The 17,890-nt window shown below is 35.9% G+C and overlaps 1 protein-coding gene across 2 annotated transcripts in view; it reads left to right on the forward strand.

Moving 5' to 3' along the window:
* Positions 1-17,890, forward strand: part of LOC136043877 (protein eva-1 homolog C-like) — a 268,061-nt gene that overhangs the window by 80,266 nt on the left and 169,905 nt on the right. For both annotated transcript variants that reach the window (XM_065728853.1, XM_065728863.1), the window contains exon 3: positions 12,053-12,200. In XM_065728853.1, coding sequence (XP_065584925.1) covers positions 12,053-12,200 — 148 coding nt within the window. The remainder of the gene's footprint in view (positions 1-12,052; positions 12,201-17,890) is intronic.

Below are 17,890 nucleotides of genomic sequence, written 5' to 3' on the forward strand. Positions count from 1 at the left end.
CACCATAGTAGCTTGTGGTATAATATCATTCCCAAAAGTCAGGGTGATTGGCTCCCGTACGTCTCTCATGCGGTAAGGGGTCCTAAAGTTGACAATGGCACTCTTTCGGCTGTTAAGAGCCATACCATTTGACCAGCACCAATCCTTTATCAAGAAGACCTTGAGCTATAGAAGTGGCAGATGGCAGGTCCACCGCAGCAATGAAAAAATTACTGTCATCAGCAAAAAGAACAGGGTGAATATGGGGATGAATACCATCAACAAGATCATTAATGTAGATTAGAAACAAAAGTGGTCCAAGCACAGAGCCTTGTGGGACACCTTTCAATACAGGCAGAGTAGTGGAAGAAGTACGGTTAACCAAAACATACTGAGATCTATCTGAGAGGTAGGACCTAAACCAATCTAGTGGGACTCCATGCACACCAAATAAGGATAGTTTAGACAGAAGAACATTGTGGTCAACCATATCAAAGGCCTTTGAAAAGTCAAGAAATAGACCCAAAACACACAAGCCCTTGTCCAGATTAACACGCACAAACTCTGTAGCATCAGTAAGTGCATGTAAGGTAGAGAATGAGGGACGAAAACCATACTGATGGTTAGTGATGAGAGAATTTCCATCAGTCGAATTAGTACTAAATACAAATGAAGAGAGTCGACGATACACTACTTTTTCAACAACCTTTGAGATGACGGGAAGAAGAGAAATAGGTCTGTAGTTTGAAATTAGAGACGAATCACCTTTTTTATGCAAAGGTAGAACAGTAGCAACTTTAAATGAATGAGGGAAAATACCAGAAGAAAGAGAGAGGTTAGTTATGTGTGAAATCGGATGAGAAACAAACTGACTAATTTTTTTAAGGACATTATTACTCAAACCAAAACTATCAACTGAACGACTGCTAGGAAGTTGGGAAATAATACTAGAAATCTCAGTAGTACTACATGGGGAAAGGAAAAAAGACTTCTCTGCCAAGGGAAAACAACTTACTCTACTCGGGGGTGGAATTAGAACTGAAGGAAGTGTGGTGAAATACGAATTGAAGGCACTCGCTGAGGATTTTTTGTCTACAACAGAACCATCAGCATTTCTATAAAAACATGGAGAGGAATGTTTGTGTTTCTTGCGAGAGAGAGCTTCATTAATTACAGTCCAAACCTTGCGCAAATTCCCCTTGCATTCATTAATTCGACGCGAAAAATACAGCTTTTTTGCTACACGAACTGAAGAAGTGAGCACATTTTTGTAATGTTTATACTTCAAAAGATCATCCTGTGTCTTACTTTTACATGCAGCCTTGAACAAAGACGCTTTCATATGGGTTGCATTGATCAGACCTCTAGACATCCATGGGCATTTGGGTGCAAAATTCCTTGGCTTATTTCTAAGAGGAAAATGCTTATCCAACAGAGTCCCCATACGACACAAAAATAATCTAGTTGCACAATCAGCATCATTAGCTTCAAGAACACTAGACCAATCATTACTCTGATTATTGCGGGGAGGGAACCTTTCCTGTATTTTCTTATTAAATGATTTGTGCCTAAAATGTTTCATTCAAAAAAAAAAAAAAAAAAAATATGACACCGTCTTCAGAGAGCTACAGCAAGCCTGAAAGACAAAAGCGTTGCTTCTGTTTATTTTACATTTATTGATGGTGGTTACTAAAATTGCTCCTCGTCAGTATAAAAAAAATTCCAAAAGGAACTTTTTCAAGGAAAAGCGAAGAACCATATTCAAGGGATATTCAAACGAACGGTTTTTAAAAACACTTCCAACTGGCTTGAATATTTAAAATGCTATAAAACTTTCTACAAATTAAGTGTTGTACTGTAGATTTTAGGTTTGACCTGGAAACAAGGTTGAATGTTTTTTTTCATCATTTAAAGTACAGAGATATTAAAATATTTTTCACGCCTGGACTGATGTTAGGCCTATTTACATCTAAAAACCGTGATTTCTTAAGATTGGCGCAAGTAAAAAATAACAAGGTTATAAACAAGTAGGACTTAAAAACAATGTTGACTGATTTTTCATCATTTAAAGTACCGAGGAATCAGAATATTTTCCCACCTCAACCCTTGTTAGGCCTATTCACATCTGAAGACCATGATTTTCTAAGATTTTTGTTTGGTTGTGTCAAAATTGTAGAGTTTTAAGGCAGTGCCATTTCGTCTGTGTTGGCACGAGTAAAAAATAACGCGGAAGGACCTGGAAACAAGGTTGAATGATTTTTCATCATTTAAAGTATTAAGGACATCGGAATATTTATTCCACCTCAACCCTTGCTAGGCCTATTCACATCTGAAGACCGTGATTTTCTAAGATTTTTGTTTGGTTGTGTCAGGATTGCAAAGTTTTAAGGCAGTGCCATTTCGTCTTTGCTGGCACGAGTAAAATATAACGCGGATGGACCTGGAAACAAGGTTGACTGATTTTTCATAATTTAAAGTACCGAGGCAATCAGAATATTTTTCCACCTCAACCCATGTTAGGTCTATTCACATCTGAAAGTCGTGATTTTCTAAGATTTTTTTTGGTTGTGTCAAAATTGCAAAGTTTTAAGGCAGTGCCATTTCGTCAGTACTGGGAAAAATAAATGCGGAAAACTAATACGTTAAATTTGGCAACACTTTTCGTCAGTAAAAGCTCAAATAATAACAGTCTGGTAATGCCTAAGGACAATTGTACCTTAATGCTATGTCTTCTCAAGCTGTTTGATCCTACACGCTTTTAGCTTATAATTGAGTCATTTTCACTAACGTTTTTATTTGTTCAGCTTGGTGCCTGGTACTACTGAGAACAGCATGTGAATGGATCTTTCATTAAATAACAAGAATTGTGAAAAAATATGATCATTAGTCAAGTGAGAAAATTGGCTAAGTGGAGAGTTATGCAACGGAATATGTTATTAAAATTAGGAAAACCCAGGAGCTCAAGTTTATGTAAAGAAGATTTCCTGACGCTCAGTGCTGCACTTTTTATGACACTTGGTATTAACCAAGTGACATATAGCAATCGCCAATTCTGTCGGTCTGTCTGTCGGTCCCGGTTTTGCTACTTTAGGCACTTCCAGGTAAGCCAGGACGATGAAATTCTGCAAGCGTATCAGGGACCGGACCAGATTAAGTTAGAAATAGTCGTTTACTCGATTTGACCATCTGGGGGGGGGCGGTTAATTCGCAAAAAATAGAAAAAATGAAGTATTTTTAACTTATGACGGGTGATTGGATCTTAATGAAATTTGATTTTTGGAATGATATTGTGTCTCAAAGCTGTTTTTTTAAATCCCGACCGGATCTGATGACATTGGGGGTAGTTGGAGGGGGGAAACCTAAAATCTTGGAAAACACTTAGAGTGGAGGGATCGGGATGAAACTTGATGGGAAAAAAAGCGCAAGTCCCAGATACATGATTGACATAATCGAAACTGACTCGCTCTCTTTGGGGTAGTTGGGGGGGGAGTAATTCTTAAAAATTCGAAAAAATGAGGTATTTTCAATTTACGAACGGGTGATCGGATCTCAATGAAATTTGATGTTTAGAAGGATATCGTGTCTTAGAGCTCTTATTTTGAATCCCGACTGGATCTGGTGACGGGGGCGGGGAGTTGGGAGGGGGAAACCTAAAACTTGGAAACTACTTAAAGTGGAGGGATCGGGATGAAACATGGTGGGAAAAATAAACACAAGTCCTAGATAGATGATTGACATAAACGGAACGGATCTGCTCTCTTTGGGGTAGTTGGGGGGGGGTTATTTCTGAAAAATTAAAAAAAATGAGGTATTTTTAACTTACGAACGGGTGATCGGATCTCAATGAAACCTAAAACTTGGAAAACACTTAGAGTGGAGGGATCGGGATGAAACTTGGTGGAAAAAAAACACGAGTCCTAGATACATGATTGAGATAACCAGAACGGATCCGCTCTCTTTGGGGTACTTGGGGGGGGGGTTAATTCTGAAAAATTAGAAAAAATGAGGTGTTTCTAACTTACGAACTGGAGATCTAATTGGATCTCCGTGAAATTTGGTATTTAGAAGGATATCGTGTCTCAAAGCTCTTGTTTTAAATTCTGACCGGATCTGGTGACATTGGGGGAAGTTTGGGGTGGGGAACCTAAAATGATGGAAAACGATTAGATTGGAGGGATTTGGATGAAACTTGGTTGGAAAAATAAGCAGAAGTCTAGCATACTTGATTTACATAATTGGAACGGATCCACTCAATTGGGGGGGGGGGGGTAATTCTGAAAAATAAAAAAAAATTACGTATTTTTAACTTACGAAGGAGTGATCGGATCTTCATGAAACTTCATATTTAGAAGGACCTCGTAATTCAGATATCTTATTTTAAATCTCAACCGGATCAAGTGTAATTGGGGGGGGGGCAGTTGGGGGACCGGAAATCTTAGAAAATACTTAAAACGGTGAGATCAGGATGAAACTGGATGGGAAGAATAGAAACCTGTCCAAGATACGTGACTGACATAACTGGACCGGATCTGCTCTCTTTGGTGGAATTGGGGGGGGGGATAATTTTGAAAATTGAGGTATTTGTAACTTACGAAAGGGTGACCAGATCTTAATGAAATTAGATATTTTGCAGGATCTTGTGCTTTAAAGTTGCAATTCAAAATTCCGCCCCGATCCTGTGACAGTCGGGGGAGTTGGAGGGGGAAGCCGGAATTCTCGGAAAACATGAAAATTAGGGTATTTTTATCTTACGAATAGATGATCGGATCGTAATGAAATTTGATTTTTAGAAGGAATTCATGTCTCAGAGCTCTTATTTCAAATTCCGACCAGATATTTTGACACTGGGGGGAGTTGGAGGGGAAAATCTTGGAAAAACACTTGGAGGGGAGGAATCTGGATGAAGCTTGGTGGATAGAATAAATAAATGTCCTTGATACGTGATTGACAGAATCGCACTGGATTCGCTCTCTTTGGGGGAGTTGGGGGAGGGGTACAGTGATTTGGCGAGTTCGGTGCTTCTGGGCGTGTTAGGACGACGAAAATTGGTAGGCGTGTCAGGGAGCTGCGCAATTTGACTTGATAAAGTCGTTTTCCCAGATTCAACCATCTGGGGGGGCAAAAGGGAGAGGAAAAATTAGAAAAAATTAGGGATTTATAACTTACGAGTGGGTGATCGGATCTTAATGAATTTTGATATTTAGAAGGACTTTGTGACTCAGAGCTCTTGTTATAAATCTTGACCGGCATTAAGCCTCTTATTTTTCTTTTTAAATCAATCTATTGATTCATAGAATTTTGTTAGAGCTCATACCATATGATCTCTTGGCTCTTAGCTCTTCTCGCCTCGTCACAAGTGCCATATGAGCTCTTAGCTCTTGTTGGTATTAGCGAGTGCTAAACTATAAAATAAGACCATGAGGTTGGGTGAAAAAACTGCAACACTACCGCACGAATTATATGGGACAAATTGACTTAAGAAACTGTAACTTTCCTCTGAATTTGTAATTGTCCTTAGGTATAAGTAAATTGTTAATATTTCAATTATTATGGACAAAAAGTCGTGTTATTTTTTGGCTGTTATTTTTCGGCTGTTATAACTTGGCAATGCTCCCCTAAAAAGTTCATAAACTTGGAAAAAAGTCTTAGAAAATTGGATGTTTTCGGGGATGAAAAAACCTAAAGAAAAGAATAAAAAAAAATTGAATGTCCTTGATACTTTAATAATTGAATGCATAACTTTTCTTCATTTTTGTATGGTTGTTTACATTTCTAATTAATCATCTGATGTAACAAAACTTTATCCACAAAATCTTTGACATTTTAATTATCCGTGTTACTCCTTGTGGCAAAGTATTAAGTATTCTTGTTCGAGAACAGTTTGTTTATAATATGGTACTTAATGGTGAAAACAAAATATCTCTTTTATTCTTGATAGATTACCTACTGAAAGTCAAAAGTGAAAATGGCTGTTTGACCATTTATTATACCAGAAGGGACTTTTTGCATTAAATTATATTATTTTGGATGACATTTTTAGTGCTTGAGTGAAGGTCATTTTCGAAATAAAACATTAATTGAAAAAACAAGTTTAATGAGTTTTTGACACAAAACATAAGCCACTGGGGCACATTTCAACATCTTGTAAGGTTATTTAGGTTTATATTGCATTTGTTTATTTTGTTCTTTCGAGTTATATAAAAAAAGGAAATAAAAATGTTATATTTTGTCCATGAGAGTCATTCGTTATGCGACATATAGCTTGGCTCAAAGGTGTCGTTGGTTGTTTGTCAGGTTGACTGAAAAGATGACAACAAACAATAGAAAAAACACACTTTTCGCAATGAATCAACATTTCTCTCGCTCTATTTATGTCCCTAGGCTAAGGCCTTAAAAATATGGACCCTGCTACAGTTAAGGCTTCTGTTAGGTGCCTTGACTTATTTTTAAATCAAAATTTTACGGCTTTAAGCATATTTCTTTATGATTTAAACCGGAATAAATCCTGATAAACATTTCATTTTTCCGGGACATAAACCACCAACTCATTTTCTGCCCTCTTGGTTTACCGAAATAAAATTCATTTTACATCGATTCCACGTCGTTAGGTGTAATGCCAACTGTCTCCAAATCAAATCCTAAAAATGGAATGTATATTGCCACCAATCTCTTTAAAACTTAACTGCGATTCGAATTTTCATGTCATTATGAATCTACATACCATAACATTTACGTCTGTAGGAATAGGGGGGGAGTAAAATAAAGAAAAGAAAAATCAAAATATAACCGAAATATGTGGAAAATTGAGCCAATTAAGACAACGGTTGCAGCCCTCTCACAGGTTTTTTGGGGGCGAAGAGGGCCGGAAAATAAAGCCTCTACCCTTCTGCAAGTTCCTACTGTAGGCTCGCAAGGGTCTTTTTCTTTAGCTGACAGTTTGTTTGAGAGAGGTTTTCGACGTTTGTTAGTTATTTTAAAATTATTTTTGAGTATTAATGGAATAAAACACCAAAATAGATTTGAAATTCCTAGAATGAAGATATGCTCACTTCATTAAAAATAATGCAGGGCTAAAAAAGACTATGATGATGCTCACAGTATTGCTATTAGATATAAACTCGAAGACATAAAAATTCTTTAGAAAAGTTTTCAAAATCATAATAAAAATGATCCCTATTCTGGAGATACCTATTAGTTTCTCAAATCGCACCAGTAGGAAAAGTAGTCTAGATAACCATAGAAAGTACCATGTAACTAACTTAAAAATACAAACAAAAAAGTAATTTGATATGCATTGAGTCACTCTTTAAAACCTTTGAATATAAGTACATGACTGAGATAAATATAAACTAAGTAAGCATGACGGTACTAGACCCTCAAGCTCCAAACTGGATATGCTGATCTCTGTTTCATGGCATTTCAGCCAGGAAGTGCAATAGGGTGTTGAAGAAAACCTAACCAGACTAAGACATTCAGTGACTGACATTATTGCCTATTTCTTAGCATAATACAATGCATAATGCTTTAGAAGGAAGGACGTAGCACCCAAAGTGCTGTGAAGGGAGGTGACGAGCCAGTCGAAGAGTTGGACAAGTTTCTTTTTCTCTTACTGTTACTGTTACTTGTCAAACGTATAACTAATTATGAAGGTTGCAGGGAAGACAAAAAAACTAGAATTTCAGATGAACAATCCATTTTAGTCTAACCTAATATGGTAGAGGAAAAACAACAATAGTTTTGAATTGGTTATGGTTTTATGGGTTGAAGTTTTTGGGAATCTTGAGAGCAGACTCACACTACTAGTTCTTGATCAACAGGATTTGGGTTTTATTTGAATGAATTTTTCTTGGGTTTAATGTTTACACGACTTGAACTTTCTGCTGGTTAAATCTAGCTAGTGTTGAATTTCCACTTGTTAAATTGTGGGTAATTTGCGTTTTGTAGATTGAACAATCGAAGCACGACGGGAAAGAGGTTCGAAATTTTTGCTCTTAGTAAATCAACTGAGTTTGGTCGAAACTTTCTCTAATGGGGGGGGGGACTATAAGGCCTTTGTGGGATTTATCTGCCAGTGGGAAGAACCTTAACAATGGGAAGCACATGCCTGTTTCAAGAGTTGAGTCTTGAAATCCAAGGACGTGCAGAAAATTCCATCAAGCATTTTAATCTAAGGATGCTTTTGATCCAAAAAACTGAACACTGCTTGTGTTTCTGAAAAATAGAGGGGTCCTTAGAGTGTAATGTCTAAGTCATCTAATCATATGCAGAATTTGCTTCCTCGAACTACTGCCATTATGGAAAAATAATTTGAGGTGTCAGTTAAGGGATTCAAGAGCTACCTCGTAGCTTTATTTGAGGAGGAGGCCAGAGGGATAAAAATTTGAATAATAAAAAAGAGAAGCGAACTCAGTCAAAACATAGGAAAATAAGGAGACTTTTTACAACTTTTGATATTATTCACTCTAAAGGTGGATCTATAGCAAAAAATTACATAAAAAAACTAGTTTTTCTAACTGAAAGTAAGGAGTGACATTAAAACTTAAAACGAACAGAAATTACTCCGTATATGAAATGGGTTGTCCCCTCCGCAATCCCTCGCTCTTTATGCTAAAGATTTTAATTGTCTTAAAAAGCAGAATTGTGGTAAAGAGTCAAACTTTAGCGTAAAGAGCGAAAGATTGCAGAGGGGACAACCTATTTCATATACGGAGTAATTTCTGTTCGTTTTAAGTTTTAATGTCGCTCCTTACTTTCAGTTAGAAAAACTAGTTTTATTATGTAATTTCTGAACGTTTTTGAATTAATGCATGTTTGATTTTGGCTCTCCACACATAAATTATTAAAATGAAATTTACATTTTAATTCCTTTTTTTTTCTAAATGGCTTTCTCTTAGTTCTGATCAGACGATTTTGAGTAATATGGGATGGGGAAGGAGGCCTAGTTGCCATGCAATTTTTCGGTTACACAAAAAGGCAACTATAAATTTTAATTTTTAACGAATTTCTTTATTAATAAAAAATATAAGTAACTTAAGAATTAACTTACGTAACAAACTTTTATATTCTTAAATTTTTATTATGTATATGAGGGGTTTGTACCCTCGTTATACCTCGCTCTTTACACTAAATCGTAAGTTTTGTGCCGATTCTTTAAGAATGACCCCTGAATCAGGAAGGCCGTAGAATAAATAGTTGAAATTACTAAAAATACTTTAGCATAAAGAGCGAGGTATTTATCTCCTCCTAAATACCTCACTCTTTATGCTAAAGTATTTTTAGAACCCCTCATATGCGTAATAATCTCTGTTCGTTTTAAATTTCAATGGTACTCCTTACTTTCAATTGAAAGAATTTTTCAATGTTTATTTTTTCATTTTTTATAGTAATTTTAGAAAATCCTGCGCCCTTTTCATTGAATTCCTGTTCCCCCATGACATATTTCTCCAAGGAAAGATCCTCCCACATATCCCCTCCCCTCAACCCCACCCCAAAATCAAAAAATCCCCCTGAAAACGTCTGTACACTTCCCAGTAACCATTATTATATGTAAACACTGGTCGAAGTTTGTAACTTGCAGCCCCTCCCCCAGGGATTGTGGGGGAGTAAGTCATTCCCAAAGACATAGTTATTATGATTTTTGACTATGCAGAACAAAATGGCTATCTCAAAATTTTGATATGTTGACTTTGGAGAAAAAATGATTGTGGGAGGGGGCCTAGGTGCCCTCCAATTTTGTTGGTCACTTAAAAAGGGTACTAGAACTTTTCATTTCCATTATAATGAGCCCTCTTGCGAAATTCTAGGACCATTTGGTCGATACGATCACCCCTGGGGAAAAAAACAAACAAAAAAACAAACAAATAAACACGCACCCGTGATTTGTCTTCTGGCAAAAAATACGAAATTCCACATTTTTGTAGTTAGGAGCTTGAAAATTTTGCTATAGGGTTCTCTGATACGCTGAATGCGATGGTGTGATTTTCGTTAATATTCTGTGACTTTTAGGGGGTGTTGTCCCCTGTTTTCTAAAATAAGACAAATTTTCTCAGGCTCGTAACTTTTGATGACAAAGACCAAATTTGATGAAACTTATATATTTAAAATCAGCATGAAAATCCGATTCTTTTGATGTATATTTTAGCATCAAAATTCCGTTATTTAGAGTTTTGTTTACTATTGAGCCGGGTCGCTCCTTACTACAGTTCGTTACCACGAACTGTTTGATATTGGGGTGCGGAATGTGACAAGGACGTAAACAATTGAACAAATTGACACGTTTATTAAAAAAAAAGATTAGAAAAAGGAAAAAAGGAATGATGCCAGAAAAATCTTGGGAAAACCTTTCCAATGTATAACGACTTCAAATACGATTCCCTAACGATAACTTCACGCCTGGATTTTATAATTCTGATTTTATGATTTTAATTCTGGAATTTTATTTATTTACCCCCCATCATTATCTTACATGAAGCTTTAAGTAAGCAACCACTTTACTTCCTTAATTGATATGTAAGGAATGAGTGAACTCAAGAGGATGGGAGGAGAGAGAAACACATGCAGTCAAAACAGTATCCAGAGGGGGGGGGGCTGGTGTTTTCTTAGTAACCACTCTTACATATGTTATATAACTGTTGCAAAAACTGTTTTTTTTTTATTTAATCTTTAAAAAGGCTCTTAACTCATTAATGTCAAAGCTACAAATTAATGTAAAAGGGCTGGGTCCCAAATTAGTCAATATTGATTTAATGTAAAAGCTTTCAATTCCTAGTTTGACTGCTACCGTCGTGTACTGTCTGATTTCTCATCAAGAAGACTAGGAGGGGAAAGCAAACAAATGTAGTGTGCCCTTTTTGGATCAGAATAATCTTGAAATTATCATCCGTCATAAAATTCTCTGCACGTCTTTTGATCTGAAGCCATTCGTCTGTTAACAAGCCTCTGTTCGCTATATGTTGGATCTCTGTCAATTATAGAAATGTTGCAAAAGCTAATTTTTGGTCAGTTTAGAAAAGATTAGAAAAAAATATATTAATTTCGTATATTCAAAAGAACTGTGATAAAATTATACCCGATATATACCTATTATTTATTATATGTAGAGCATTATATAGTTAGAAAATTGGATGGATCCAAAATTGGTCCTTATAAATTAAACGTTAAAGCTTTTAATCCATTTCGTTTCACCGTCCCCGTCATGTATATTTTTATTTTTTCATTAGTTTACAAGGAAATCAGAAAGGAAAAACCTTTGCTTTTGTATTTATAACATAGGTGACAAGATTTGTACCAAGGAGCTTCTAGTTTGAAGCCCCCATGTGTACTCGGTAAAAGAACATGCAAAACTACGCATATGACGGTTATCTAGGGACAAAAACAGACCTAGAAATGGTTTTTTCGTACATTTTTTATTCCTCTCTCAGTCGAATTTGCCTCCGATTAACGAGTCAATTAAAGATCAGTTAATTGGAATAAATAACCGCTAATAGGATGTCTAAAAGAGAAATGAGGAAGTAATTCCCAATGGGTCCCAAGTACGAATTTTCCCATCTACTCCTGTAAATGCAAAAAATTCAACAGAGCCAACAACACTTTTCTATTAATTTCGTTAAAGGGTCTCTCTAAGACTGGATCTTATATTTGTATATCAAATCATAAAAGATCTTGCAATCGAAATTGAAGGTGAGTCCGTTTCGAATGAAGGTAAAGTAAAAAGTAAAGTAAAACCCTGGTGCTGAAAAGAGGAGGCATATTGTAGACATAAACAGTTCTTAAAATATATCCGTGAAAAACATTTGAATCGTGAAATGCATATGTATTGTATTACAAAATGTAATATATAAATTTTTGATTTCTCTTTTTTTCCTTTTCTTGGCTTTAGATTTTGTTTTTTTCTTCCTGCAAAATACTTTCCTCTTTATGGGCAAGGTTTCAAAATTACAAATTAAACAGTTTGCAGACATAATTCTTCGATTTCTTACAACGAATTTCCCAGTGCTATCAACTTGCAACTATTTCTTGTTTTTCTATATTTCATAGAGCTTATTTCTTTTATTTTTCTTTTTTTCCGTTTTAGCATGCCCTGCTTCATATGGTTGTTGACACATGCTCGAAGAAAAGAAGTTGCAAAATTCCAACTGCTGCTGAGTCACTATCAAAGTCAGTTACAGATCCTTGCCCAACAGTCCCAAAATTTGTTGAAATTGCTTACAAATGCAGACCAAGTGAGTTACCAAGCTTTTGAGTTTTGAGATAATTATTTGTGGCTAACTCTAATTTAACTCTCGATACTTAGTTTGGCTAAACCTATTAAATAGTAAATTTTTCAATTCTATCATCATGGATGTCTAAAATCAAAACATGTCAAGAATATATCGTAGTCTGCGAACTAAGAATAGAATAATGGAAGCTACAAAGATGACAGTGATCAAATAGGGTCAGCTTGGGCGCTCCAAAAATGGAGGTTTTTTTTCTAGATTTTTTCCTCAGAAATTGTCTACGGATTGTTTCGGGTAGCAGATTGACAAATAGTATCTCGCACAGTTAGATGTACGAAAAATGTAGTAATGTACTTCAATCCCGCATTCTATTACTACAATGCGAGAAAGGATGAGATGACTAAGGCATGTTCTGTGGTTGAAGGATGAAAGATTACTAAAGACCGTCCATATTGGCCAACAATCTAGGACCAAACAAAAAGCTGGTCATCCCTGAATAGAAAGGGGAGGTGTCGTAACCCCCCTGGGGGGGCTGGGAATAATGTAATTTATTCTCTTGAACCATGCTCATAATATGAAATTAATCAAACGATTTTTTTCCAAAAATTATAGCTGCAAACGAAAACTTGTGATCTATGTAGATTCTTTTTACAGGTTAAAAAGTCCCAGGATTCCAATTTTCCGAAACATTTTTGACATTTTCTGATTCTTGATGTCGCTTGTAATTCTCGCTGTCGCTTATCTTCTAATTGTATATTTTTTCTAATCGAATATTTTTTTGTTCTTCATGGTTTCGGTTAATCATTTGTCCTCTAGTTAATATGAAATACTGAAAGTATCTCCTGCAAAAAAATTCTTTACACTTGGCGTTCCTTTTGTAATTTTACCTGCATCATAGACACTAAAAACGATAAACGCCTTTTGCAAAAAGACTCTTTACACTTGGTATTTTATACTTAGATAATATTCTAGCCGAAAGAGTGCCATTGTCAACTTCAGGACCCCTTACCGTATGCGAGACGTACAGGAGCCAATCACCCTGACTTTTGGGAATGATATTATACCACAAGCTACTGTGGTGAAATTTCTTGGTGTGTATCTTGACTGTTTTCTTTCTTTCAAACCGCATATAACTCACACCCGTTCCTTAATCCTCCGCCAGTCTTCAATGTTGCACCGGATAAACTCATTTCTTCCTCCTGATATTATGGTTTCTCTTTATTATGCTCTTATTTATCCTTACCTTTCTTATTGTTGCTCTGTCTGGGGTAATAATAATAAATCTCTTCTCTGCTCACTTCAAAGAGCCCAAAATAGGGCAGTGAAGGCTACTTTTCTTCTCCCTCGACTTTACCCTTCCTCTGATCTTTATAATGATACTGGAATAGCTCCGCTGGATCATATTATAGGTAAAAGTACCCTTTATTTTGCGCATTCTGCTTTTCTAGGTACTCTCCCACCGCCCCTACAGCAGTTTTTCTCACGGACAGGCTCAGGTAGGTACTTTTCTTCTTTACGTAATTCTTCTCGACGATTTATTTTACCAAAACGATCTTCTACAGCAAGCCAGAGGTCTCCAGTATATCAATCAATTCTATTATGGAACTCCATCCCTTCGGATGTCCCTCTTTTTCTTTCTGCAAAGGCATTATTTCGTCGGGTATTTCCAATTCAATAATTTTTCTCTCTTTATTAATCCTTTCCTAATTTGTATGTCTCTTCTCTTCTTTTAAAATCATTTTCAGCTATATGTTAATCTCCTTCTAAATCTTCTATCTGTTAAATATCCTATCTATTCAATGTCCTTGTCTTGTTCCAGTGTTTTTTTTTTTTCTTTCTTTTTTTTTTTCTTTTTTTTTTTTTGTATATATTTTATAGTAGTGTTTTATTCTTGTTCTCTGTGGTCCATTACACGCAAAGCTTCTTGGGCCTAGTAACCACTTTACTTTTGTAATAGTTTTTTCTTTTAGTATTAATAAATTGATTGATTGATTGATTGATTGTGTAGTTTTACCTGTATCATACATACTAAAAAAAATACAACAACTACTGAGGCAAATATGGCGTAGTTGTGCTTTTGAAATGTCCTCGTAAAGATGACTTCACCCATGCGATCCCCGCTCCCAAAAAACTATGGCTCTTAACTCGTTTTCTCAAACTCGTTACCTTTATAGACCGTTTTTTAGGCGAGAAATCTTAAGATGCCAATTTTCCAAATGGAGTTGTTTTCGACAAAAAAATAAATACATATATACATATATGCATAGTGTAGGGAGCTTGGTGGCTTCGCCACCGGGCCCTGGCATGGCTAGAGGGCAGGCCTCTATGTATGGATTCTCATTGTTGCTTGTCTTCTGATCACAGCCAATATAGGCCTCTTTTTAATGTCTTGGCGTCAACATAGTTTCGATACAACCGCCCTGGAAAAAATAAGAAATCTTCCTTAAAGTTGTGACCTATTTACATCAGTTTTGTGGCCAGAAATGTCAATGTTTCAGTTTTAAGGACAATAAGTATGTAGCCAATTTTGAGACTGAGCCCCAAAACTCGTTCAGCGGCAAGTTTTTAAATATTGAATCTCGTTGTAAGTAGCAACCTCCAAATGAACCACCTTTGTTTGCTACTCTTCTTTGGGAAAATGGAGGGATACATATAACGTTGAAGGGCTCCAATGAGTTGTAATCAACAGCTGTGTAGTTTAGGACATATTTGTAGGTTTTAAACTAGGTTTTGTGCCACATTTATTGGCAGCGAAGATTGTGATGGCGTTGTCCTTCTAACATAATATTACTTTCATCTTCACTTTCATATTTGACTCGTTCTAATTTTTGCTGTCGCTTGTTTTCTAACAGCACAATTATTCATTCAGTGGATTTCGGGCACGTGCCTAAAATAGTGCATTTAATCTCCATGGTCCTTCAGATATACATTGTAAAAGGTATGACGGAAAGGTAGGAATTAATCTCTCATCTCCCTTCATATAGACTGAGTAAAGGTGCTGCAGACTGATACCTTTTTTTTTGTTATAGAATAAGGTATCTGATGTTTATTTTAAAGGCTCATTTACCTAAATTTCATATTTCATGAAAGTATACATAGTCATGGTTAAGTGTGCATCAACTATCGTGAAGTAGGAGCAGTGGGCCAGTTTTCACGTGGGACGGGGTGGCAGGTGCCTCAAGAAGGGGGTCGCAATGCCTAGAAATCCCAGCCCTGAGTGAGTCTTCAGATAAATATAGAGAGAGTTTTGGGGAAGGGGAGATGGTAGAAACTCGTCTAATCCCTCTTGATTCCCAGAAATATTTTTAATCAAAGCATTCATTATTGGTGCATATGTAGAGGGGGGTAAGAGTGTCTCTGCTGTTACCACAATCCTTATCTATGTTGGATAAAGCCTCACACTTTCTCTTTACTAGTAGAGAGGTGAAAATGAAGAGAAGAAGCATCATGAATTTTCGTGTGGGAGGCTGGTGGCAAAGACTGCTAGGTTTTTTTCCCAGTGATTTTAAACAGTAATATTTCCTTTTTCGTATTTATAAGATGCAAAACAATACTTCTTATTCGATTTCAATGGCCCTTGTGCTTGAGCAGTCGTTTTTAAAGAACTGGGATACAAAGTTTAGTGTAAAAAGCGTGGTTAAGGACGGGCAGTTTTTCTTATATATGGAATAATTTGTATTCATTTCAAGCTTTAATGTAATTTTTTACTTTTATTTGGGGTATTTTTTTTAATCATCCCAAAAGTAATGTACCATTTGCAAAATAGTCCCAACAAATTCTCACTAATTTTACCAGAAATATCAAACAGTTCGTGGTAACGAACTGTAGTAAGGAGCGACCCGGCTCAATAGTAACCAAAACTATAAAAAATTGAACCAAATAGCTACACCAAAAGAATCGCATTTTAATGCTGATTTTAAATATATAAGTTTCAGCAAGTTTAGTCTTACCCATCAAAATTTACGAGCCTGAGAAAATCTGCCTTATTTAAGAAAATAGGGGAAAACACCCCCTAAAAGTCATAGCATCTTAACGAAAATCACACCATCAGATTCAGCGTATCAGAAAACCCTACTGTAGAAGTTTCAAGCTCCTATTTACAAAAATGTGTAATTTTGTATTTTTTTGCCAGAAGACAAATCACGGGTGCGTGTTTATTTGTTTTTGTTTTTTTTGTTTTTTGTTTTTTTTCTTTTTCCCACGGGTCATCGTATCGACCAAGTGGTCCTAGAATGTCGCAAGACGGCTCATTCTAACGGAAATGAAAAATTCTAGTGCCCTTTTTAAGTGACCAAAAAAATTGGAGGGCATCTAGGCCCCCTCCCACGCTCATTTTTTCCCAAAGTCAACAGATCAAAATTTTGAGATAGCCATTTTGTTCAACATAGTCGAAAACAATAAAAACTATGTATTTGGGGATGATTTACTCCCCCACAATCCCTGGGGGAGTGGCTGCAAGTTACAAACTTTGACCAGTGTTTACATATAGTAATGGTTATTGAGAAGTGTACAGACGTTTTCAGGGGATTTTATTTTGTTTGGGGGTGGGGCTGAGGGGAGGGTGCTATGTTGGAGGATCTTTCCTTGGAGGAATCTGTCATGGGGGAAGAAAAACTCAAGGAAAAGGGCGCATGATTTTCTATCATTACTATAAGAAAACAAAGAAAAATAAACATGAAAACGTTTTTTCAAATGAAAGGAAGGAGTAGCATTGAAACTTAAAACGAACAGAGATTATTACGCATATGAGGGGTCCCAAAAATACTTTAGCATAAAGAGCGAGTTATTTAGGAAGAGATAAATACCTCGCTCTTTATGCTAAAGTATTTTTAGTAATTTCAACTATTTATTCTACGGCCTTTCTGATTCAGGGGTCATTCTTAAAGAATTGGGACAAAACTTAAGATTTAGTGTAAAAAGCGAGGTATTAACGAGGATACAAACCCCCTTGTATACATAATAAAAATATAAGATTATGAAAGTTTGTTACATAAGTTGCTAATTTATAAGTTACGTATATTTTTTACTAATAAAAACGTTCGTTAAAAATTAGAAGTTCTAGTTGCCTTTTTAAGCAACCGAAAAATTGGAGGGCAACTAGGCCTCCTTCTCCACCCCTTATTTCTCAAAATCGTCTGATCAAAACTAAGAGAAAGCCATTTAGCCAAAAAAAAGAATTAATATACAAATTTCATTTTAATAATTTATGTGCGGAGAGCCAAAACCAAACATGCATTAATTCAAAAAAGTTCAGAAATTAAATAAAAAAAATCAATTTCTTTAGCTGAAAGTAAGGAGCGGCATTAAAACTCAAAACGAACAGAAATTACTCCGTATATAAAATGGGTTGTCCCCTCTGCAATCCCTCGCTCTTTACGCTAAAGTTTGACTCTTTGCCACATTTCTACTTTTTAAAACAATTAAAAGCTTTAGCGTAAAGAGCGAGGGATTGCGGAGGGGACAACCCATTTTATATACGGAGTAACTTCTGTTCGTTTTGAGTTTTAATGCCGCTCCTTACTTTCAGCTAAAAAAAATTAGTTTTTTTTTTATTCAATTTGAAACATAGGTCAACGCCTGTTAATTAGTAAGTTCCTTGACTTATTAACTAAAAAAAAACATATTTTTCAGCTGAAAGTAAGGAGCAACATTGAGAATTGAAACAAACAGACATTATTAAGTATATGAGGGAGGTT

This window comes from Artemia franciscana, chromosome 1 (genome assembly GCF_032884065.1).
Source record: "Artemia franciscana chromosome 1, ASM3288406v1, whole genome shotgun sequence".
Lineage (NCBI taxonomy): Eukaryota > Metazoa > Arthropoda > Branchiopoda > Anostraca > Artemiidae > Artemia > Artemia franciscana.